The 19,973-nt window shown below is 47.1% G+C and overlaps 1 protein-coding gene across 3 annotated transcripts in view; it reads left to right on the forward strand.

Annotated features, from left to right (window-relative positions):
- Window positions 1–3,351, forward strand: part of LOC140714037 (sorting nexin-1-like) — a 73,399-nt gene extending 70,048 nt beyond the window's left edge. For 2 of the 3 annotated variants that reach the window (XM_073024698.1, XM_073024700.1), the window contains exons 13-15: window positions 432–512; window positions 619–690; window positions 2,419–3,351. In XM_073024698.1, the coding sequence (XP_072880799.1) occupies window positions 432–512; window positions 619–690; window positions 2,419–2,469 (204 nt within the window). In that variant the 3' untranslated portion in view covers window positions 2,470–3,351. The remainder of the gene's footprint in view (window positions 1–431; window positions 513–618; window positions 691–2,418) is intronic. The other variant, XM_073024701.1, reaches the window with a different exon arrangement.
- Window positions 3,352–19,973: the final 16,622 nt, after the last annotated feature.

Raw genomic sequence — 19,973 nt, forward strand, 5'->3', positions numbered from 1 at the left:
AAGAATTTCTTTAGCCAGAAGCTGGTGAATCTGGAATTTATTGCCACAGGTGGCTGTGGAGTCCAAGTCATTGAGAATATGTAAAGCAGAGGTTGATGGGCTCTGAATTAGTCAGGGTGTCCAAGGTTGCAGGGAGAAAGCAGGAGAATGGGGCTGAGAGGGAGAATAAATCAGACAGAATGGAATGTCTCAGCAGTTTCAATGGGCCAAATGACCTAATTTGTTCCTATATCTTATGATGTTCTCTCAGCACCTGAAGCTGTATTGTGATCAGACTCCAAATCCAGCTGTGTTCGTGATTGTAGGGCTCGAGGCCATTTCCTACCCTCCTCCAGTATCCGGTTTAGAGATGCTGCCTTATAGGGAGTGATGTTGTGGGACGGAGGCATTGGCTGATAAATTGTGAGAACTAACCATCATTTCTCCCACAGTGGGAACCCAAAGTCCTGCAATGTGAAAGAGATTTTGAGCGGATCTCGGTCACTATTCGAAAAGAATTTGCTCGGTTTGAGGTGAGTGCTCTGAGGCTGTCCAAGAGATGTGCTGCAATATTCTGATCTTGCTATAGTTGAAACTCCTTTTCTAAAAAATATTCTCCTGTATTCTGTTCTTGTCCAGATTGAGAGAATCAAAGACTTTAAAAGTCGAATTATTACGTATTTAGAAACCCTTCAGAATTCTCAGCAACAGGTGAGTAATTTGACCCAGGGCAGAAGATTGTCTATTGGTATCGGTTTGTGATAGATTAGATTGATCGCTGAGTAGTGGAGATGCCAGAATTTAGTATGACTGGTGCACTGCTTATTCAAGGTCATCTGTAAAAGATGAGTGGGCAGAAATAAACGCAAGATCAGGGGGTTGTACAAAATATTTGGCACAGACTGACCAGTACTCTACTAAGTCCCTGTTGGATCCGCTAGCTCCTCCTCCTGTCTGGATCTCGGTGGATCCCTCGTGCATCTCGCACATCGCCCAGCTCCCTCGCCATTATACTAACTGATTTGCTTCCTTTGATGACTTGATATCACTGAGAACATTTTCACCCTCAGGAACAACAGGTTGCAGATGTACAAGGAGAGTTTCAACACTCTGGACAAGCTGGATGGGGAAAGGCCATTTACTCCCCTATACCTTTGCTATCTCAACATTCTCCCAGCAGCTCCTCTGGCAGCTCATTGCAGATAGCCACTACCCTGAGTATGGAAACACATATACCTCATATCTCCTTAAGGGAATGATGGAGTGACACAGCAGACCTGGGAGGCTGAATGGCCTAATCCTGCTCCTGTCTTGTGGTCCTAATCTCTTAATACTCCGTTTGTCCATGTGATTCTCTCATTCTAGTAACGTCTGGCAGGTTGTGATTGGGGAAAGAACAGCTCTACAAAGCTGAACAACAGCGTTCAGGAATTAGGATGTCAGTCTCTGTAATAACTTGCCATTTGTGGTCAAATTTGTCATGCTGTGAATAGGATTCTGCCTTGTAGGGGTGACCAGTTCTCATTTTGAACACAGAAAATGGTCTCACTGGATGGAGGGAGGTGGGATAGAGTTCTAAACTTTTTGAGTGACAGAAATCTCTGGGTGGGGAAAAGGTCTAATCTAACTGGTTCATGACCATGTTTATGTTTCGCTTGTGAGAAGGACAGCAACGTTTTCTGTGGTGGAAGCTGGAATAGCAGAAACTGGATGGTCTTCATTCCCCCCCCCCCCCCCCCCCATGGTAAACAGGGTTGGTGGGTGAGAGAGGAGATGGGACTGGGATACCAGAAACTGGGTGTTTTACCCCCCCCTGTGGGAGACGGGGTGGGTGGGTGGGAGAGATGGGACTGTGAAATGGCAGCCTGGGAAACCCAAAATGTTGTGAATGACTCCATCTAGTCTTCATTCTTGAGAAATTTTTGTATCTTCTAATTCACTAATGGTATATTGAGTTTGGCTCTAGTCAACTCATTATAGGGAGGATGTGGAAGATTTAGAGAGGGTGCAGAGAAGATTTACCAGGTGCTGCCTGGATCAGAGAGCATGTCCTATGAGGATAGAGTGAGCGAGCCAGGGCTTTTCTCTTTGGAACGAAGGAGGATGAGAGAACACTTGATAGAGGTTTACAAAGAAAATCGAGTGGACAGCCAGCACCTTTTTCCCAGGGCTAATACAAGGGGTTGTAATGTTAAGTAATTGGAGAAAAGTATTAGGGGAGGTTTTTTAACACGGTGGTAAGTGTGTGGAATGCCCTGCCAGGCGTGATTGCAGAATCGGGTACATTAGGGACATTTAAGGCATGTGGATGGTAGAGAAAGGAGGGTTATAGGGGAGAGCAGGTTGGATCTATCTTGGAGTCAGCACATCTTGAGCTGAATGGCCTGTACTGTGCTGTGGTGTTCTGTGTTCTGTTCTGACTCTTGTTTCTCTTGACAGCTTATTAAATACTGGGAAGCCTTTCTACCAGAAGCTAAAGCAATTGCATAATGGGAGCTGAGCTGAATGGACACTTGCTGCATTTTATACTTTACCTCCAGCCTATAAATGAAACTGCAATCTCGTCTGTGAAAGGGACAGTCTCTTCAATGTCGCAGCTCTTCCTTGCTCTTCATACAAACCTCGTGCTATCTGTAATTTACATATTTCCTTTAGTGTTGGGAGCATCAAGTTGGTGCCCATGAAATGTGAGTTTGAGAGGGAGACAGGAAGATGGGTGAATGGGGCAGTGTCAGTATTCGCCACACTTGGCTCTCCTGATGACAAACTCCCACATGCTCTCTGCCCTGACACAGCTAGAACTTGGAGTTGCTCTTGAAATGAAAAGAGATGCAGAGCTGTGTGTCTCTGACTATTTTCTTACAGGGCTGTGGGAGAGCCGAGAGATGTTGTAGGGCACATGACTAATTGTCATGTGGTCAGGGCAGGGTCTTCCTCCCAGCTCTCTCACATAACATTGTGCTGTAGCTTTCAAAGTTGGTCTCAGTCCAAGGCCAGCTAAGCTCACAAGTAGGGGGAACTGTTTAACAAATGCCTCTCATTCCTGAAGCTACGCATTGGACTGGTGCACTTCTTGTGCAACAATGTGAATGTGAGGAGTCCTGTGATGTGGATATAGAGTTGTACAAGAGCTTTCTACTTGGACTGACCATGTGCTTTGATAGTCCAACCCCTTCATGAGAACACAGCTGGTTTGTGTTGGCAAGGCTTCCAGCATTCCCTTGCAAACAGATCGAGTTTATAAATGCCAAAACACATAGGTTGCCATAACTGCAGTGGGTAGTTTAAAATGAGACTCACCACCTTGTCGAGAGCCAGTTTAACCTCCTGTTAGCATTCTGCCCGCAGTGAGTGGGATTATTTTGCTTTGCACCTTGTTTGTGGAAACTCTACAACACTTGTGTTTGCCATGGAAAATTTGATGTTGAAGATTGAGCTTGCTTTCTTTGCAAGTTACCAGAGTTGATATTTTTACTGTGAGATGGAGTAATATTACAATAACCACTGGGGGAGCTCACACTGATCCTGTTGAAGCGTCACACCCAAACCCTTGTCTTCTCCTGCCTACCCCACTGCCATGTTGTCGTTAAGTTCCTGGGTAATGTCTGTGTGTGTGTGTGCGCCTGTCTGGCAGCGCACCCTGCCTTGACTAACAAGACAAGTGACCTTGTGTTCTTGAACTGACAGCAAGGACAGATAGAGGCAGCAAGAACTATTTTCTACACTGTTTACATTTCTGTTCTCATGGTCTTATTCACCCTCACAGGGTACCTAGTCTCGTATTCAGTTTATAGGTACTGGTTACTCAAGTGCACAGACATAATCTTTGCACATTATGCACTAGAATCTTTTTGACTTTTGATTAATGTAATTCCAGAGGATCTGAGATCTTCCCTTATCACCAAGTTCTCAATTCTCAGTTCCTTGTCTGTTTTTGTGACTCTTACTTTCACAATAAATTGATTTAAAAAAAATTACTGAATCCTATTGTTTTCTTTGTCACAGCAGGAAGTCGAAATGTTAACTGTTAAGTTCACCTGGTGTCCTCAGTGTTCTGCCATGCAGGACAACTCTGCCAGTAGATAATCAGCTGCTGGGTGCCAATCCCACAATTAGCAAATGCATCAACATATACTGCTCAGTATACCTTTACTGGATAATGACTTAAAGATAACAATTGGCTTTAGCAAAAACACAAAATGCTGGAGGAACTCAGCAGGTCAGACAGCATCTATGGAAATGAATACACAGTTGATGTTTTGGGGCAAGATTCTTCAGCATTGGAAAGGAAGGGAGAAGATGCCAGAATAAGAATTTGGGGGTGAAGATGGAGGACAAGCTAGAAAGTGATAGGTGAAGCCAGGTGGGTGAGAAAGGTAAAGGGCTGGAAAGGAAGGAATCTGATAGGAGAGAAGAGTGGACTGTAAGAGGAAGAGACCTGGGGGGAGGGGGGGGAGGTGATAGGCGGGTGAGAGTAGGGAACAGAAGAGGGGAGGGAAATTTTTTTATTGGAAGCTTTATTTAGCGTTGTTTGTCACATTACATTGAGACATCAAAACATCCAGTGAAATGTATCAATTGTGAAAACAGGCACACAGTCCAGCGATGTGCTGTCACACTTCTGGCACCCACAACTCACTGACCCTAACGCAGACATGTTTGAAATGTGGGAGAAAACCAGAGGAAACCCAGGTGGGACGCACAGTCGCCCCGTGGCAGGAATTGAACCCCTATTGCTGATGCCGTAATGCATTAATCTAGCTGCTACACTACTTGTCTGGGAGAGAGGTCCCTGGACCATGCACATCTAGTTCACATTTCTGTATTTATTTTCAGCCAGTTGATATTGAAAGTAAAAATTTTAAAAACAGCTAGAAATACTCGGGCCAGGCCACATCAGTGGGAAGAGAAACAGCTCTGGTTCATGTCAAGACTCCCTTGTCAGAACTTGTGAAACTACTCATTTCTCCTGTGCAGGAGTGAAGACACAGCTAGCACGCTATTACAGCTTGGGACGTTGGAGCTTGTAATTCAGTCCCAGTGCCCTCTGTAAGGTGTCTGTATGTCCTTCCCATGGAATGCACGAGTTTCCTCCAAGTGCTCTGGTTCCTCCCACAGTCCATAAATGTACTAGTTAGTAGGTTAATCAGTCATTGTAAAATTGTCCCGTGAGTAGACTAGATTTAACAGGGAGTTGCTAGGCGAGGTGTCTAAGTGCAGAATAGGCCTTCCAGCCCTATCTCAATCATTTCCGTCTGTTGGCACACTACAGCTACAATGCACAGCTCTCTGCAATCTACTGACCTTTCAAACCTGGGGCAAGGACAGTGACTGCTTTGGAAATGCAATGGTGTAGTCCCAAAACCTGCATGTGTGTGCTGTGGGACAGAGTGCCTCAGGGGTGCCCAGTCAATGGAGATCTATCCGTCACACTCCAGCTCAGCATGCAGAGGAGCCTTGGCTTTAAGAATGAAAGATGATGGGTCTGAAAAGAAATGCTTGGATAATAGGGGCATTCTTCTATTCTAGGTTTGTTCTCAATATTGCATTGTTCACTGAGCTTAGAATGATCTGACGTGTCGTGTGAGTGTGGCTCCTCACTTTCACCCGTTCTGTGATCAAACTGTCTGATTGCAAATGCTTGTTGAACATGGGCTTGTATCTGAGCCTCTGGGGAGGGGAGCCCAGTCTGTGGACAGTCAGCAAGACTGTGAACAGCTCCTGGCACTGTCCAGACCCTAGGGGCTCTTTCACTGGTCTCATCTTCCAGAAATCTGTTTACCTCTCCCAACAAAGAAAACTGGTAATGACTCCAGACCAAGATTAGCTTTCTTTGTCACATGTAATTGAGCTTTGACCAGCAACCAATCCAGATGTCAGAAGTTCGAGAGGAGGGGATTTCACTCAGGTCCACTGCCAGTGTCATTGAAACATAATTGAGCTCTGACCAGCGACCAGACAGCGTTTGGGATTGATTAGCAAGAACAAAATAAAGGGAGGAGGAATAAGTGTAGCCACCATCATTGCAGAAGCTGTCTTCCCCCTTTTTTTATATCTGCTCAGCTAGGACAGTGGTGATGCCAGGCAGGATAGTGGAATGCTCCCCTGCGGCATGTGGGAAGGCAGGGAGACCTCCGGGTTCCCTGATGACCACAACTGAGAGAAGTGAATCCAGCTGCAGCTTCTAACAAACTGCTAAAGAGTTGAAGCTGGAACTGGATGAACTCCGGATTTTTCAGCAGGCTGAAGGGGTGATAGACAGGGAATATAGAGAGATAGCTACACCCAAGGTGCAGGACACAGGAAACTGGGTGACAAGAAGTGGAAAGGGGTTGAGCCAGTGCAGAGTACCCCTGTGGCTATCCCCTCAACAACAGGTATATCACTTTGGATACTGTTAGGGGAATGACCTAACCTGGCACTGAGTCTGGTTCTGCAGTGCAGAAGGGAGGGGGAAGAAGAGAGCGGTGGTGATGGGGTACTCGATAGTTAGAGGTACAGACAGGAGGTTCTGTGGTCGTGACAGAGACTCTCGAATGGTTTGTTGCCTCCCAGGTGCTAGGGTCAGGGATGTCTCTGATCATGTGCACAGCATTCTGAAATGGGAGAGTGAGCAGCCAGATGTCATGGTACACATCGGTACCAATGACGTAGGAAGAAAGAGTGAAGAGGTCCTGAAGAGTGTATAGAGAGCTTGGTAGGAAGTTAAAAAGCAGGACCTCAAGGGTGGTAATCTCAGGATTGCTACCTGTGCCACGTGCCAGTGAGGATAAGTGTAGGATGCTCTGGAGGATGAACTCGTGGCTGAGGAACTGGTGTACGGGGCAGGGTTTCAGATTTCAGGATCATTGGGACCTCTTCTGGGGCAGGTGGGACCTGTACAAGGGAGACGGGTTACACCTGAACTACAGGGGGACCAATATCATTGCAGGGAGGTTTGTTAGTGCTATTGGGGGGCAGGGTTTAAACTAGATTTGCAGGGGGATGGGAACCACAGTGACAGAGTAGATAGTGGAGCAGGGGTGAAAATAAATGATAAAGTTTCATGCAAAGTCACAAATAGAAGGGTTGTGTGTGGTGGTAATAATCTTCTGAGGTGTGTCTATTTCAATGCGAGGAGTATTGTGGGGAAGGCTGATGAGCTGAGGGTGTGGATTGACACGTGGAATTATGACATTGTAGCCATTAGTGAAACTTGGCTACAGGAGGGGCAGGACTGGTAATTTCCAGGGTTCTGATGTTTCAGACGTGATAGAGGCAGAGGAATGAAGGGTGGGGTGGGGGGTGGCATTGCTAGTCAGGGAAAATGTTACAACAGTGCTCAGGGAGGACAGATTAGAGGGCTTGTCTACCGAGGCCATATGGGTGGAGCTGAGAAGCAGGAAAGGTATGAGCACATTAATGGAACACACACAAAATGCTGGTGGAACACAGCAGGCCAGGCAGCATCTATAGGGAGAGCATATTAATGAAGTTGTATTATAGACCACCCAATAGTCAGCGAGAATTGGAGGAGCAAATCTGCAGAGAGATAACAGACAACTGCAGGGAACATAAAGTTGTAATAGTAGGGGATTTTAATTTTCCACGTATTGATTGGGACTCCCATACTGTTAAAGGTCTAGACGGGTTAGAGTTTGTAAAATGTGTTCAGGAAAGTTTTCTAAATCAATATATAGAGGTACCGACTAGAGAGGATGCAATATTAGATCTTCTATTAGGAAACAAGTTGGGACAGGTGACGGAAGTGTGTGTAGGGGAACACTTTGGTTCCAGTGATCATAACACCATTAGTTTCAACTTGATTATGGATAAAGATAGATCTGGTCCTCTGGTTCAGGTTCTAAACTGGAAAAAGGCCAAATTTGAAGAAATGAGAAAGGATCTAAAAAGTGTGGATTGAGACAGGTTGTTCTCTGACAAGGATGTCGTTGGTAAGTGGGAGGCCTTCAAAGGAGAAATTTTGAGAGTGCAGAGTTTGTATGTTCCTGTCAGGATTAAAGGCAAAGTGAATAAGAATAAGGAACCTAGGTTCTCTAGGGATATTGGAACTCTCATAAAGAAGAAGAGAGAGATGTATGACATGTATAGGAAATGGAGCAAATAAGGTACTTGAGTATAAAAAGTGCAAAAATAACTTAAAGAAATCAGGAGGACTAAAAGAAGACACGAGGTAGCTTTGGCAGTCAAGGTGAAGGATAATCCAAAGAGCTTCTACAGGTATATTAAGAGCAAAAGGATAGTAAGGGATAAAATTGGTCCTCTTGAAGATCAGAGTGGTTCAGCTATGTGTGGAACCAAAAGAAATGGGGGAGATCTTAAATGGGTTTTTTGCATCTGTATTTTCTAAGGAGACTAGCATGGAGTCAATGGAAATGAGGCAAACGAGTAATGAGGTCATGGAACCTATAGAGATTGAAGAGGAGGAGGTGCTTGCTATCTTGAGGCAAATCAGAGTAGATAAATCCCCAGGACCTGACAGGGTATTCCCTCGGACCTTGAAGGAGACTAGTGTTGAAATTGCAGGGGCCCTGGCAGATATATTTAAAATGTCGGATTCTACAGGTGAGGTGCCAGAGGATTGGAGGATAGCTCATGTTGTTCCGCTGTTTAAAAAAGGCTCTAAAAGTAATCCAGGAAATTATAGGCTGGTAAGCTTGATGTCTGTAGTAGGTAAGTTATTGGAAGGAGTACTAAGAGATAGGATCTACAAGTATTTGGATAGACAGGGACTTATTAGGGAGAGTCAACGCGGCTTTGTGCGTGGTAGGTCATGTTTAACAAATCTATTAGAGTTTTTCGAGGAGGTTACCAGGAAAGTGGATGAAGGGAAGGCAGTGGATGTTGTATACATGGACTTCAGTAAGGCCTTTGACAAGGTCCCGCATGGGAGGTTAGTTAGGAAGATTCAGTCGCTACGTATACATGGAGCGGTAGTAAATTGGATCAGACGTTGGCTTAATGGGAGATGCCAGAGAGTGGTAGTGGAGGCTTGCTACTCTGAGTGGAGGCCTGTGACTAGTGGTGTGCCACAGGGATCAGTGCTGGGTCCATTGTTATTTGTCATCTATATCAATGATCTGGATGATAATGTGGTAAATTGGATCAGCAAATTTGTTGATGATACGAAGATTGGAGGTGTAGTGGACAGTGTGGAAGGTTTTCAAAGCTTGCAGAGGGATCTGGACCAGCTGGAAAAATGGGCTGAGAAATGGAAGATGGAGTTTAATACAGACAGGTGTGAGGTATTGCACTTTGGAAGGAAAAACCAAGGTAGGACATACAAGGTAAATGGTAGGACACTGAGGAGTTCAGTAGAACAGAGGGATCTAGGAATACAGATAACAAAATTCCCTAAAAGTGGTGTCACAGGTAGATAGGGTAGTAAAGAGAGCTTTTGGTACATTGGCCTTTATAAATCAAAGTATTGAGTGTAAGTGAGGTTGTAAATGTTATGGTGAGGTTGTATAAGGCATTAGTGAGGCCAAATTTGGAGTATTGTGTACAGTTTTGGACACCGAATTACAGGAAGGATATTAATGAGGTTGAAAGAGTACAGAGAAGGTTTACAAGGATGTTGCCAGGACTTCAGAAACTGAGTTACAGAGAAGGTTAAATAGGTTAGGACTTTATTCCCTGGAGCATAGAAGAATGAGGGGAGACTTGATAGAGGTATATAAAATTATGATGGGAGATAGAGTGAATGCAAGCAGGCTTTTTCCACTGAGGCTAGGGGAGAAAAAAAAACCCAGAGGACATGGGTTAAGGATGAAGGGGGAAAAGTTTAAAGGGAACATTGGGGGGGGGAGGCTTCTTCGCACAGAGAGTGGTGGGAGTGTGGAATGAGCTGCCAGATGAAGTAGTAAATGCAGGCTCACTTTTAACATTTAAGAAAAACTTGGACAGGTACATGGATGAGAGGTGTGTGGAAGGATATGGGCCAGGTGCAGGTCAGTGAGACTAGGCAGAAAAAAGGTTTGGCACAGCCAAGAAAGGCCAAAAGGCCTGTTTCTGTGCTGTAATGTTCTATGGTTCTAAAGGAAAGTCACAGTAGTCATGTCTCTGGCATTGAGTTTGGTTCCAAGACTCAGAAGGGAAGGTGGGAGAAGAGGCATACTGTGGTGATAGGGGATTCATTAGTTAGGGGAACGGACAGAATGTTCTGTGGATGGTATGAGAGTACCGGATGGTATGTTGCCTCCCAGGTGCCAGGGTACGGGACATCTTGGAGGGAGTCTTCAGCATTCCCAGCTAGAGGTTGTGGTCAACTGTAGGTACCAATGACAAGTGATGAGGTTCTGCACAGGGACTTCAGAGAGTTAAATGCAGGACCTCCAGGGTTGTGACCTCAGCATTGCCATGTGCTCATGAGGCCAGAACTAGGGAGATTATACAGTTTAATATGTGGCTAAGGAGTTGGTGTAGGAGGGAAGGCTTTTTAGATCATTAGGCTCTCTTACAGGGAAGGTGGGACCGGTACAGAAGGGTAGGTTTGCACCTGAACTAGAGGGGGATTAACTTCCTAGTGGGAAGGTTTGTTAATGCTGCATGGTGGGGTTTAAATTAGAGTTTCAGGGGATGGGAACCACAGTGTCAGAACAGTTAGCGGAGAGGTTGTGGAGGCAGATGTTGGTAAGGCCTCAAAGTCAGGAATCAAAGGTTAGGCATGGTGCAGCTAGTGTCCTGAGCTGTGTATATTTCAATGCGAGAAGTATCGTAGGAAAGGCGGATGAACTCAGGGCACGGGCCAATACCAAAGTATAACGTTGTAGCCATTAGTGAGACTTGGTTGCAGGAGGGACAGGACTGGCAGTTCATTATTCCAGGGTTCTGTTGTTTTAGATGTGACAGAGCAAGAGGGATTAAAGGGGGAGGGTGGCTTCACTAGTCAGAGAAAATGTCACGGCAGTACTCTGTCAGCACCGACTGGAGAACTCGTCTAGTGAGGTGTTATGGGTGGAAATGAGAAATAAGAAAGGTATGACCATGTTAATGGGGTTATATTGCAGACCACCCAACAATCTGAGGGATTTAGAGGAACAAATTTGTAGAGATTGCAGACTGTTGCAAGAAACATAAGGTATAGTAAGTGATTTTAACTTTCCACATATTGATAGTAAATCCCATACTGTAAAAGGACTAGATGGGATAGAGTTTGTCAGATGTGTTCAGGAAAGTTTCCATCATCAGTGCATAGAAATCCCAATGAGAGAGCGTGTGGTACAGGTTTTGATATTAAGGAATGAGATGGGGCAGGTGACAGAACTTTGTGTAGGGGAGCACTTTGCATCCAGCGACTGTAATGCCATTAGTTTCAAAATAAATATACAGCAAAAAACAAGTCTGGTCCATGAATTGAGATTCTAAATTGCAGAAAGGCCAATTTTGATGGTATGAGAAATGATCTGGCAAGTGTAGATTGGGACAGGCTGTTTTCTGGCAAAGGTGTACTTGGAAAATGGGAGGCCTTTTTTGAGACAACAAAGCTTGTATGTGCCTGTCAGAATAAAAGGTATCGATAACAGGTGTAGGGAACCTTGGTTTGCAAAAGACATTAATGCTCTGGTTAAGACAAAAAAAAGGAGGTGCATAGTAGGTGTAGGCAGATAGGAACAAATGAGTTGTTTATGGAGTATGAAAAATGCAACTGAACACAAGGGAGAAATCAGGAAGGCTAAATGAAGTTACTCTAGCAGACAAGGTGAAGGAGAATCCTAAGGAATTCTACAGATATGTTAAGAGCCGGAGACAAAATTGGTCCTCTGGAAGACGAGAATAGTAATCTGTGTGGAACCAAAAACAGATGGGAGCGATCTTAACTGCATTCTTTGCATCTGTATTCACTCAGGAATGGATAGAGAGTCTATAGAAGTGAAGCAAAGCAGCATCAACTTCATGGACCCTGTACAGATTACAGAGGGGGTGTTTGCAACCCTGAGGTTGCCTCTCTGACTGGAGGCCTGTGACTAGTGGTGTGCTGCAGTGATCTGTGCTGGGCCATTTGTTGTTTGTCATAAACAGTATATCAATGCTCTGGATGATAAACTGGATCAGCAGATTTGCAGAGGACACCAAGATTAGGGATAGTTTGCAGAGCGATCTGCATCAGCAGGAAAAATGGCTGAAAAATGGCAGATGGAATTCAATGCAGATAAGTGCGATGTTTTACACTTCCACCAGACCAACCAGGGTAGGACTTGCACAGTGAGCAGTAGGGCATTGAGGAGTGCGGTAGAACAAAGGGATCTGGGAATACAGGTCCATAACTTATTTAATGTGGCAGCACAGATACATAGGGTCATAAAGTGTTGTTGCCAATTTACCCTTTTATAATCAATGTATTGAGTGCAGGAGATGGGATGTTACGTTGAAGTTGTATAAGATGTTGGTGAGGCCTAATTTGGAGTGTTGTGTGAACAGTTTTGGTCACCTACCTACAGGAAAGATGCAAATAAGGCTGAAAGAGTACAGAGAAAATTTACAAGGATGTTACGAGGTCTGGAGGACCTGAGTTATAAAGAAAGATGGAATAGGTTCAGACTGTATCTTCTAGAGTGGGAGGTATACAAAACAATGATGGGTATACATAGGGCAAATGCAAACAGGCTCTTGGGTGGGACTACAACCAGAGGTCATGGATTAAGGGTGAAAGGTGAGAAGTTTAAGGGGAACATGAAGGGAAACTTCTTCACTCGGGGTCGTGAGTGTGTGAATGAACTGCCAGCACAAATGGTGCACGTGAGCTCGATTTCAACGTTTAAGAGAAGTTTGAATAGAAGTTTAAGAGAAGTTTGGATAGATACATGGGTAGTAGAGATATGGAGGACTGTGATTTCAGTGCAGGTCAATGGGAGTAGATAGTTTAAATGGTTTTCAGCATAGACTAGATGGGCTGAAGGGTCTGTTTCTCAGTTGTACCACTCGGACTCTCTGGATCGAAACATTTGTTTGCATTAACAGCACAACGTGATTAGGTGCTGGTGCAGTCCATACATGTTAACAGCATGGCATGCCCACAACTTGTTAACCCTAGCCCACACCTCTTGGGATCTGGGAGGAAACCAGAGTAGGATATCCACATGGTCACTGTGAGAACTTACGAACTCGTTACAGGCAATGGCAGAAACTGAAGCCTGACCGCTGGTGTTGTGAAGGATTTATGTTAACTGCAACCCTCCTTTGCTGCACTAGACAGCACAAAGTCCCCTCTATCTTGTCCACACCTCACTTGGGGGTGGGGAGAGTTGTGGGACGACGTACACTCCTGAAGGAGATGGATGCTGGTCTCAGCCACTTCGAGGGCAACAGGCTCTGGATGCGTGTGATGAGTCTGTCTGGGAGTGCCCGTCAGGCTGTAGACTACCGAGCCGGGCCACTGCTGGAGGAACGTTCAGATGCTTTTCCCACAGGGCCTCGGAGGCTGCAAGAAGCATTTTTCTAGAGGAATTTTATTTTAATCAGAATGTAAAATTTGGTTATTTGGCTGTAGACTCATGAAAAGGATAGGGTTCTGGTTTATAGCCCTGCTCCTCAAGCAGTCCAGATTCCAAAAACCCTTCTGTGTGGATGCCATTAGAACACCAATGATTTTGAAACTTCAAACTAATTACTGCCCAATCTACTTGAAACGGGATAAAACAGCTTTAGGCCGTTAAGCAACACACACAAAATGCTGGTGGAACGCAGCAGGCCAGGCAGCATCTATAGGGAGAAGCGCTGTCAACGTTTTGGGCTGAGACCCTTTGTCAGGACTAACTGAAAGGAGAGATAGTAAGAGATTTGAAAGTAGTGGGGGGAGGGGGAAATGCGAAATGATAGGAGTAGACCGGAGGGGGTGGGATGAAGCTAAGAGCTGGAAAGGTGATTGGCGAAAGTGATACAGAGCTGGAGAAGGGAAAGGATCATGGGACGGGAGGCCTCAGGAGAAAGAAAGGGGGAGGGGAGCACCAGAGGGAGATGGAGAACAGGCAGAGTGATAGGCAGAGAGAGAGAGAAAAAGGGAGGGGGGAGACAGGCCTTTACACCTGTCTGCCCTTTAACATGGTTCTGTCACTCCCCACCTTCCCAGGCCAGGATCTAGCCTCTGTGTTCAATTACTGTAACCTTGTTCCTCTGAACTTCAGCAACTACAAGCCTTGTCAGCCCAGTCCCAGCAACGCGACAGGCTGCAGATGCTGTAATTGGGGCAACGTGCATTCTGCTGGAGCAACTCAGCGGCTCGAGCAGCATCAGTGGGGAGAGGGTGCAGGGGAAGGACTGTCACCATTTTGGGCTGAAGCTGTGCATCAGGACCTGGCACAGTAACAATCCCTCCTACAGATGCTGAGTTCCTCTGATTGTGCGTCGCTCTATCAAGTTTAGAGCTGGCTGGCTCAGCCAGTACAGAGTTCACTGTACTGACATACAGTTCATTGTGAAGTTTTTTTGTGGCAGCAGTATAGTGCAACACACACAAATTACTATAAGTTATAGAAGAATATATACAAAGTTTAAACAGAGAGTATAATAACTTTGCTGGTGTGTTCTACACAAGGCCCCACACTTCAGTGAGACCCTCTCCCTCTTGTGCTTGAGGCCTCCCGATCATCTGTCTCTGCTGTCTCTCTCTGCTTTCAGTGACGGTTACAAGGACACCCCATCTCTTCAGACATTTTGTCCTGTGTACTAAATAATACTCCTGCTATTTCCCCCCTGACGAAGTGATTAACCTGAGTTTCTGCACAGACGGCTGTGGATAGAGGTGATGTGATCTAGCAGAATGGACGGTGCCAATCTCCACCGCTGGGCAGATGGGAACCTAGCACACAGTGGAAGTTGGTGCTGTTATACTCAGTGTCTATCACCCTAAGTGGAAGAACACATCTACTGGGCATAGCCTGCTGACAGCAGCTCATCAGGTTCCTTGTCATGGGCCAGTCTTTCAAGGTGTAGCCCATCGAAGATCCTCCTCCTTGCAAGGATGAGGTCTTTGGAGTTTCTGTTGGCATCTTTGTAATGCTGGGTTTTTATGGGATGGGGTTACGAGCCCCATACCCAACCCTCCTCCTTTCACGATCAGGCTTGGGAGTCCATGCAGGAGTTCACGTCTGCTGCTATCAAACCTCATCACTGTGTTCTTTAAACAAAATCAGAACACTTTGGCCACTTGGATTTCCTGACCGGCGTGCTGTGTGCTCGTGGAGCTGCCCATGTTCGTCTCTCAGTGACTGGTTGTCAAAATCATCTTTCAGCTGGTTTCTCAACCAAGTTTTGTTTTGCCTCCTGGCTTTGAAATTTGCTCGTCTCAAAAGTCTTTTTCACTTTGTGAGCTTTGCCGGCAGCCTTTCCTCATTCAAGTTTAGCATAATGTGAATAGCATTCACTGTGGGCAAAGTCTGAAAGAGCCTTTGCCGGCAGCTGCTGTCTCCCAATCAGAGACAGAGAGTCTTTCAGGAAACGTTTGCTTCGGAAGTCTTGAATCCTGGCTGTCTGTCTGGCAGTAACTGTAAAGTCAATGAATTGGACCTGCAGCTGGTCAGTCCCCTCGCTGTGCCTGGATCAGAGGGGACACTGTAGCCTTTAAAGGCCAAGATTTATTTGATTGAAGATTCAGGATTGATCAATGTAGGTTTCAGTACACAACTGTAAAGGAGAACAAAACACAGTGCTTAAAAAAAGTATTCACCCCCCCCCCGCCCCGAACTTTCCATGTTTTATTGTTTTACAACATTGAATCACAGTGGATTTAATTTGACTTTTTTTGACACTGATCAACAGAAAAATACATTTTTGTGTCAAAGTGAAAACAGATCTTTACAAAGTGATTTAAATTAATTACAAATATAAAACACAAAATAATTAATTGCATTAAGTATACCCTCCTCCCTGTTTAATATGACACAGCAGGTCATCACTGATGCAGCCAATTAGTTTCAGAAGTCACATAATTAGTTAAATGGAAATCACCTGTGTGCAGTCAAGGTGTTTCAATTGATTGTAGTAAAAACACACCTGTATCTGGAAGGTCCAATTGCTGGTGAGTCAGTATCACCATGAAGACAAAAGAACACTCCATGCAAATCCACAAGAAGGTCATTGAAAAGCAGAAGTCAGAAGATAGATACAAGAAAGTTTCCAAGTCACTGAATATCCCTTGGAGTACAGTTAAGTCAATCATCAAGAAATGGAAAGAATATGGCGCGGCTGTATATCTGCCTCGAGCAGATTGTCCTCAAAAACTGAGTAACTATGCAAGAAGAGGACTAGTGAGGGAGGAGACCAAGAGACCTATAACAACTCTGGAGGAGTTACAAGCTTCAGTGGCTGAGATGTGAGACTGCACATACAACTGTTGCCCGGGTGATTCACCAGTCACAGCTTTATGGGAGAGTGGCAAAGAGAAAGCCATTGTTAGAAAAAAACAACTCAACGTGAAATCTCAGCCAGAGTTTGCCAGAAGACATGTGGGAGACTCTGAAATCAGCTGAAAGAAGGCAGTATGGTCTAACAAAACCGAAATTGGCCATCAGATTAAATGCGCATGATCAAAAACACACCATCTCTACCGTAAAGCATGGTGGTGGCTGCATCGTGCTGTGGGGATGCTTCACTACAGCAGGCCTCAGACGGCTTGTGAATATAGAGGGTAAAATGAATGCAGTAAAATACACAGAAACCCTAGAGGAAAACCTAATGCAAGAGAACTGTGACTTTGGAGAAGATTTGTTTTCCAGCAAGACAATGACTCCAAGCGTAAAGCCAATGGCTTAAAAACAACAAAGTTAATGTCCTGGCATGGCCATGTCAGTGTCCATTTCTGTGAAATAGTGAAACACTCTGACTCTGCCCACTCTGACTCTGTCCACTCCGGCTCTGTCCACTGTGACTCTGTCCACTGTGACTCTGTCCACTCTGACTCTGCCCACTCTGACTCTGTCCACTCCGACTCCGTCCACTGTGACTCTGTCCACTCTGACTCTGCCCCCTCTGACTCTGTCCACTCCGACTCTGTCCACTGTGACTCTGTCCACTCTGACTCTGCCCACTCTGACTCTGTCCACTCCGACTCTGTCCACTGTGACTCTGTCCACTCTGACTCTGTCCACTCCGACTCTGTCCACTCCGACTCTGCACACTCCGACTCTGCCCACTCTGACTCTCTCCACTCTGACTCTGCCCACTCTGACTCTGCCCACTCTGACTCTGTCCACTGTGACTCTGTCCACTCCGACTCTGCACACTCCGACTCTGCCCACTCTGACTCTCTCCACACTGACTCTGTCCACTCTGACTCTGCCCACTCTGACTCTGTCCACTGTGACTCTGTCCACTCTGACTCTGCCAACTCTGCCCACTCCGACTCTTCACACTCCGACTCTGTCCACTCTGACTCTGTCCACTCTGACTCTGTCCACTCCGACTCTGTCCACTGTGACTCTGTCCACTGTGACTCTGTCCACTCTGACTCTGTCCACTCCGACTCTGTCCACTGTGACTCTGTCCACTGTGACTCTGTCCACTCTGACTCTGTCCACTCCGACTCTGCCCACTCCGACTCTGTCAACTGTGACTCTGTCCACTGTGACTCTGCCCACTCTGACTCTGCCCACTGTGACTCTGTCCACTCCGACTCTGTCCACTCTGACTCTGTCCACTCCGACTCTGTCCACTGTGACTCTGTCCACTCTGACTCTGTCCACTCCGACTCTGTCCACTGTGACTCTGTCCACTCTGACTCTGTCCACTCCGACTCTGTCCACTGTGACTCTGTCCACTGTGACTCTGCCCACTCTGACTCTGTCCACTCCGACTCTGTCAACTCTGACTGTCCACTCAGGCGATGGTCACTCCGACACTGTCCACTGTGACTCTGTCCACTCTGACTCTGTCCACTCCGACTCTGCACACTCCGACTCTGTCCACTCCGACTCTGCCCACTCTGACTCTCTCCACTCTGACTCTGCCCACTCTGACTCTGTCCACTGTGACTCTGTCCACTCCGACTCTGCACACTCCGACTCTGCCCACTGTGACTCTGTCCACTCCAACTCCTCCCACTCTGACTCTGTCCACTCCGACTTTGCCCACTCCGACTCTGTCCACTCTGACTCTGTCCACTCCGACTCTGTCCACTCCGACTCTGCCCACTCCGACTCTGTCCACTCTGACTCTGTCCACTCCGACTCTGCCCACTCTGACTCTGCCCACTGTGACTCTGTCCACTCCGACTCTGCCCACTCTGACTCTGCCCACTCTGACTCTGTCCACTCTGACTCTGTCCACTCCGACTCTGCCCACTCTGACTCTGCCCACTGTGACTCTGCCCACTCTGACTCTGTCCACTCCGACTCTGCCCACTCTGACTCTGCCCACACCGACTCTGCCCACTCTGACTCTGTTCACTCCGACTCTGTCCACTCTGACTCTGCCCACTGTGACTCTGTCCACTCCGACTCTGCCCACTGAGACTCTGCCCACTCCGACTCTGCCCACTTTGACTCTGCCCACTCTGACTCTGCCCACTCTGACTCTGTCTACTCCAACTCTGCCCACTGTGACTGTCCACTCCGACTCTGTGCACTCTTACTCTGCCCACTGTGCCTCTGTCCACTCCGACTCTGCCCACTCCGACTCTGTCCACTCTGACTCTGCCCACTGTGACTGTCCACTCTGACTCTGTCCACACCGACTCTGCCCACTGTGACTCTGCCCACTCCGACTCTGCCCACTCTGACTCTGCCCACTCCGACTCTGCCCACTGTGACTGTCCACTCTAACTCTGTTCACTCCGACACTGTCCACTCTGACTCTGCCCACTGTGACTCTGTCCACTCCGACTCTGTCCACACTGACTCTGTCCACTCCGACTCTGTCCACTCCAACCCTGTCCACTCTGACTCTGTCCACTCTGACACTGTCCACTCTGACTCTGTCCACTCCGACTCTGTCCATTCTGACTCTGCCCACTGTGACTCTGTCCACTCCGACTCTGTCTACACTGACTCTGTCCACTCCGACTCTGTCCACTCCAACCCTGTCCACTCTGACTCTGTCCACTCTGACACTGTCCACTCTGACTCTGTCCACTCCGACTCTGTCCATTCTGACTCTGCCCACTGTGACTCTGTCCACTGTGCCTCTGTCCACTCCGACTCTGCCCACTCTGACTCTGCCCACTCCGACTCTGCCCACTGTGACTGTCCACTCTAACTCTGTTCACTCCGACACTGTCCACTCTGACTCTGCCCACTGTGACTCTGTCCACTCCGACTCTGTCCACACTGACTCTGTCCACTCCGACTCTGTCCACTCCAACCCTGTCCACTCTGACTCTGTCCACTCTGACACTGTCCACTCTGACTCTGTCCACTCCGACTCTGTCCATTCTGACTCTGCCCACTGTGACTCTGTCCACTCCGACTCTGTCTACACTGACTCTGTCCACTCCGACTCTGTCCACTCCAACCCTGTCCACTCTGACTCTGTCCACTCTGACACTGTCCACTCTGACTCTGTCCACTCCGACTCTGTCCATTCTGACTCTGCCCACTGTGACTCTGTCCACTCCGACTCTGCCCACTCTGACTCTGTCCACTCCGACTCTGTCCACTCCGACCCTGTCCACTCTGACTCTGTCCACTCCGACTCTGTCCACTCCGACTCCGCCCACTGTGACTCTGTCCACTCCAACTCCGCTCACTGTGACTCTGCCCACTCCGACTCTGCCCACTCCGACTCTGCCCACTCCGACTCTGTCCACTCCGACTCTGCCCACTCCGACTCTGTCCACTTTGACTCTGTCCACTCCGACTCTGTCCACTCTGACTTTGCCCACTCTGACTCTGCCCACTGTGACTCTGTCCACTCCGACTCTGCCCACTCTGACTCTGTCCACTCCGACCCTGTCCACTCTGACTCTGTCCACTCCGACTCTGTCCACTCCGACTCCGCCCACTGTGACTCTGTCCACTCCAACTCCGCTCACTGTGACTCTGCCCACTCCGACTCTGCCCACT

Source organism: Hemitrygon akajei, chromosome 21 (assembly GCF_048418815.1).
Source record: "Hemitrygon akajei chromosome 21, sHemAka1.3, whole genome shotgun sequence".
In the NCBI taxonomy this organism is placed as follows: domain Eukaryota; kingdom Metazoa; phylum Chordata; class Chondrichthyes; order Myliobatiformes; family Dasyatidae; genus Hemitrygon; species Hemitrygon akajei.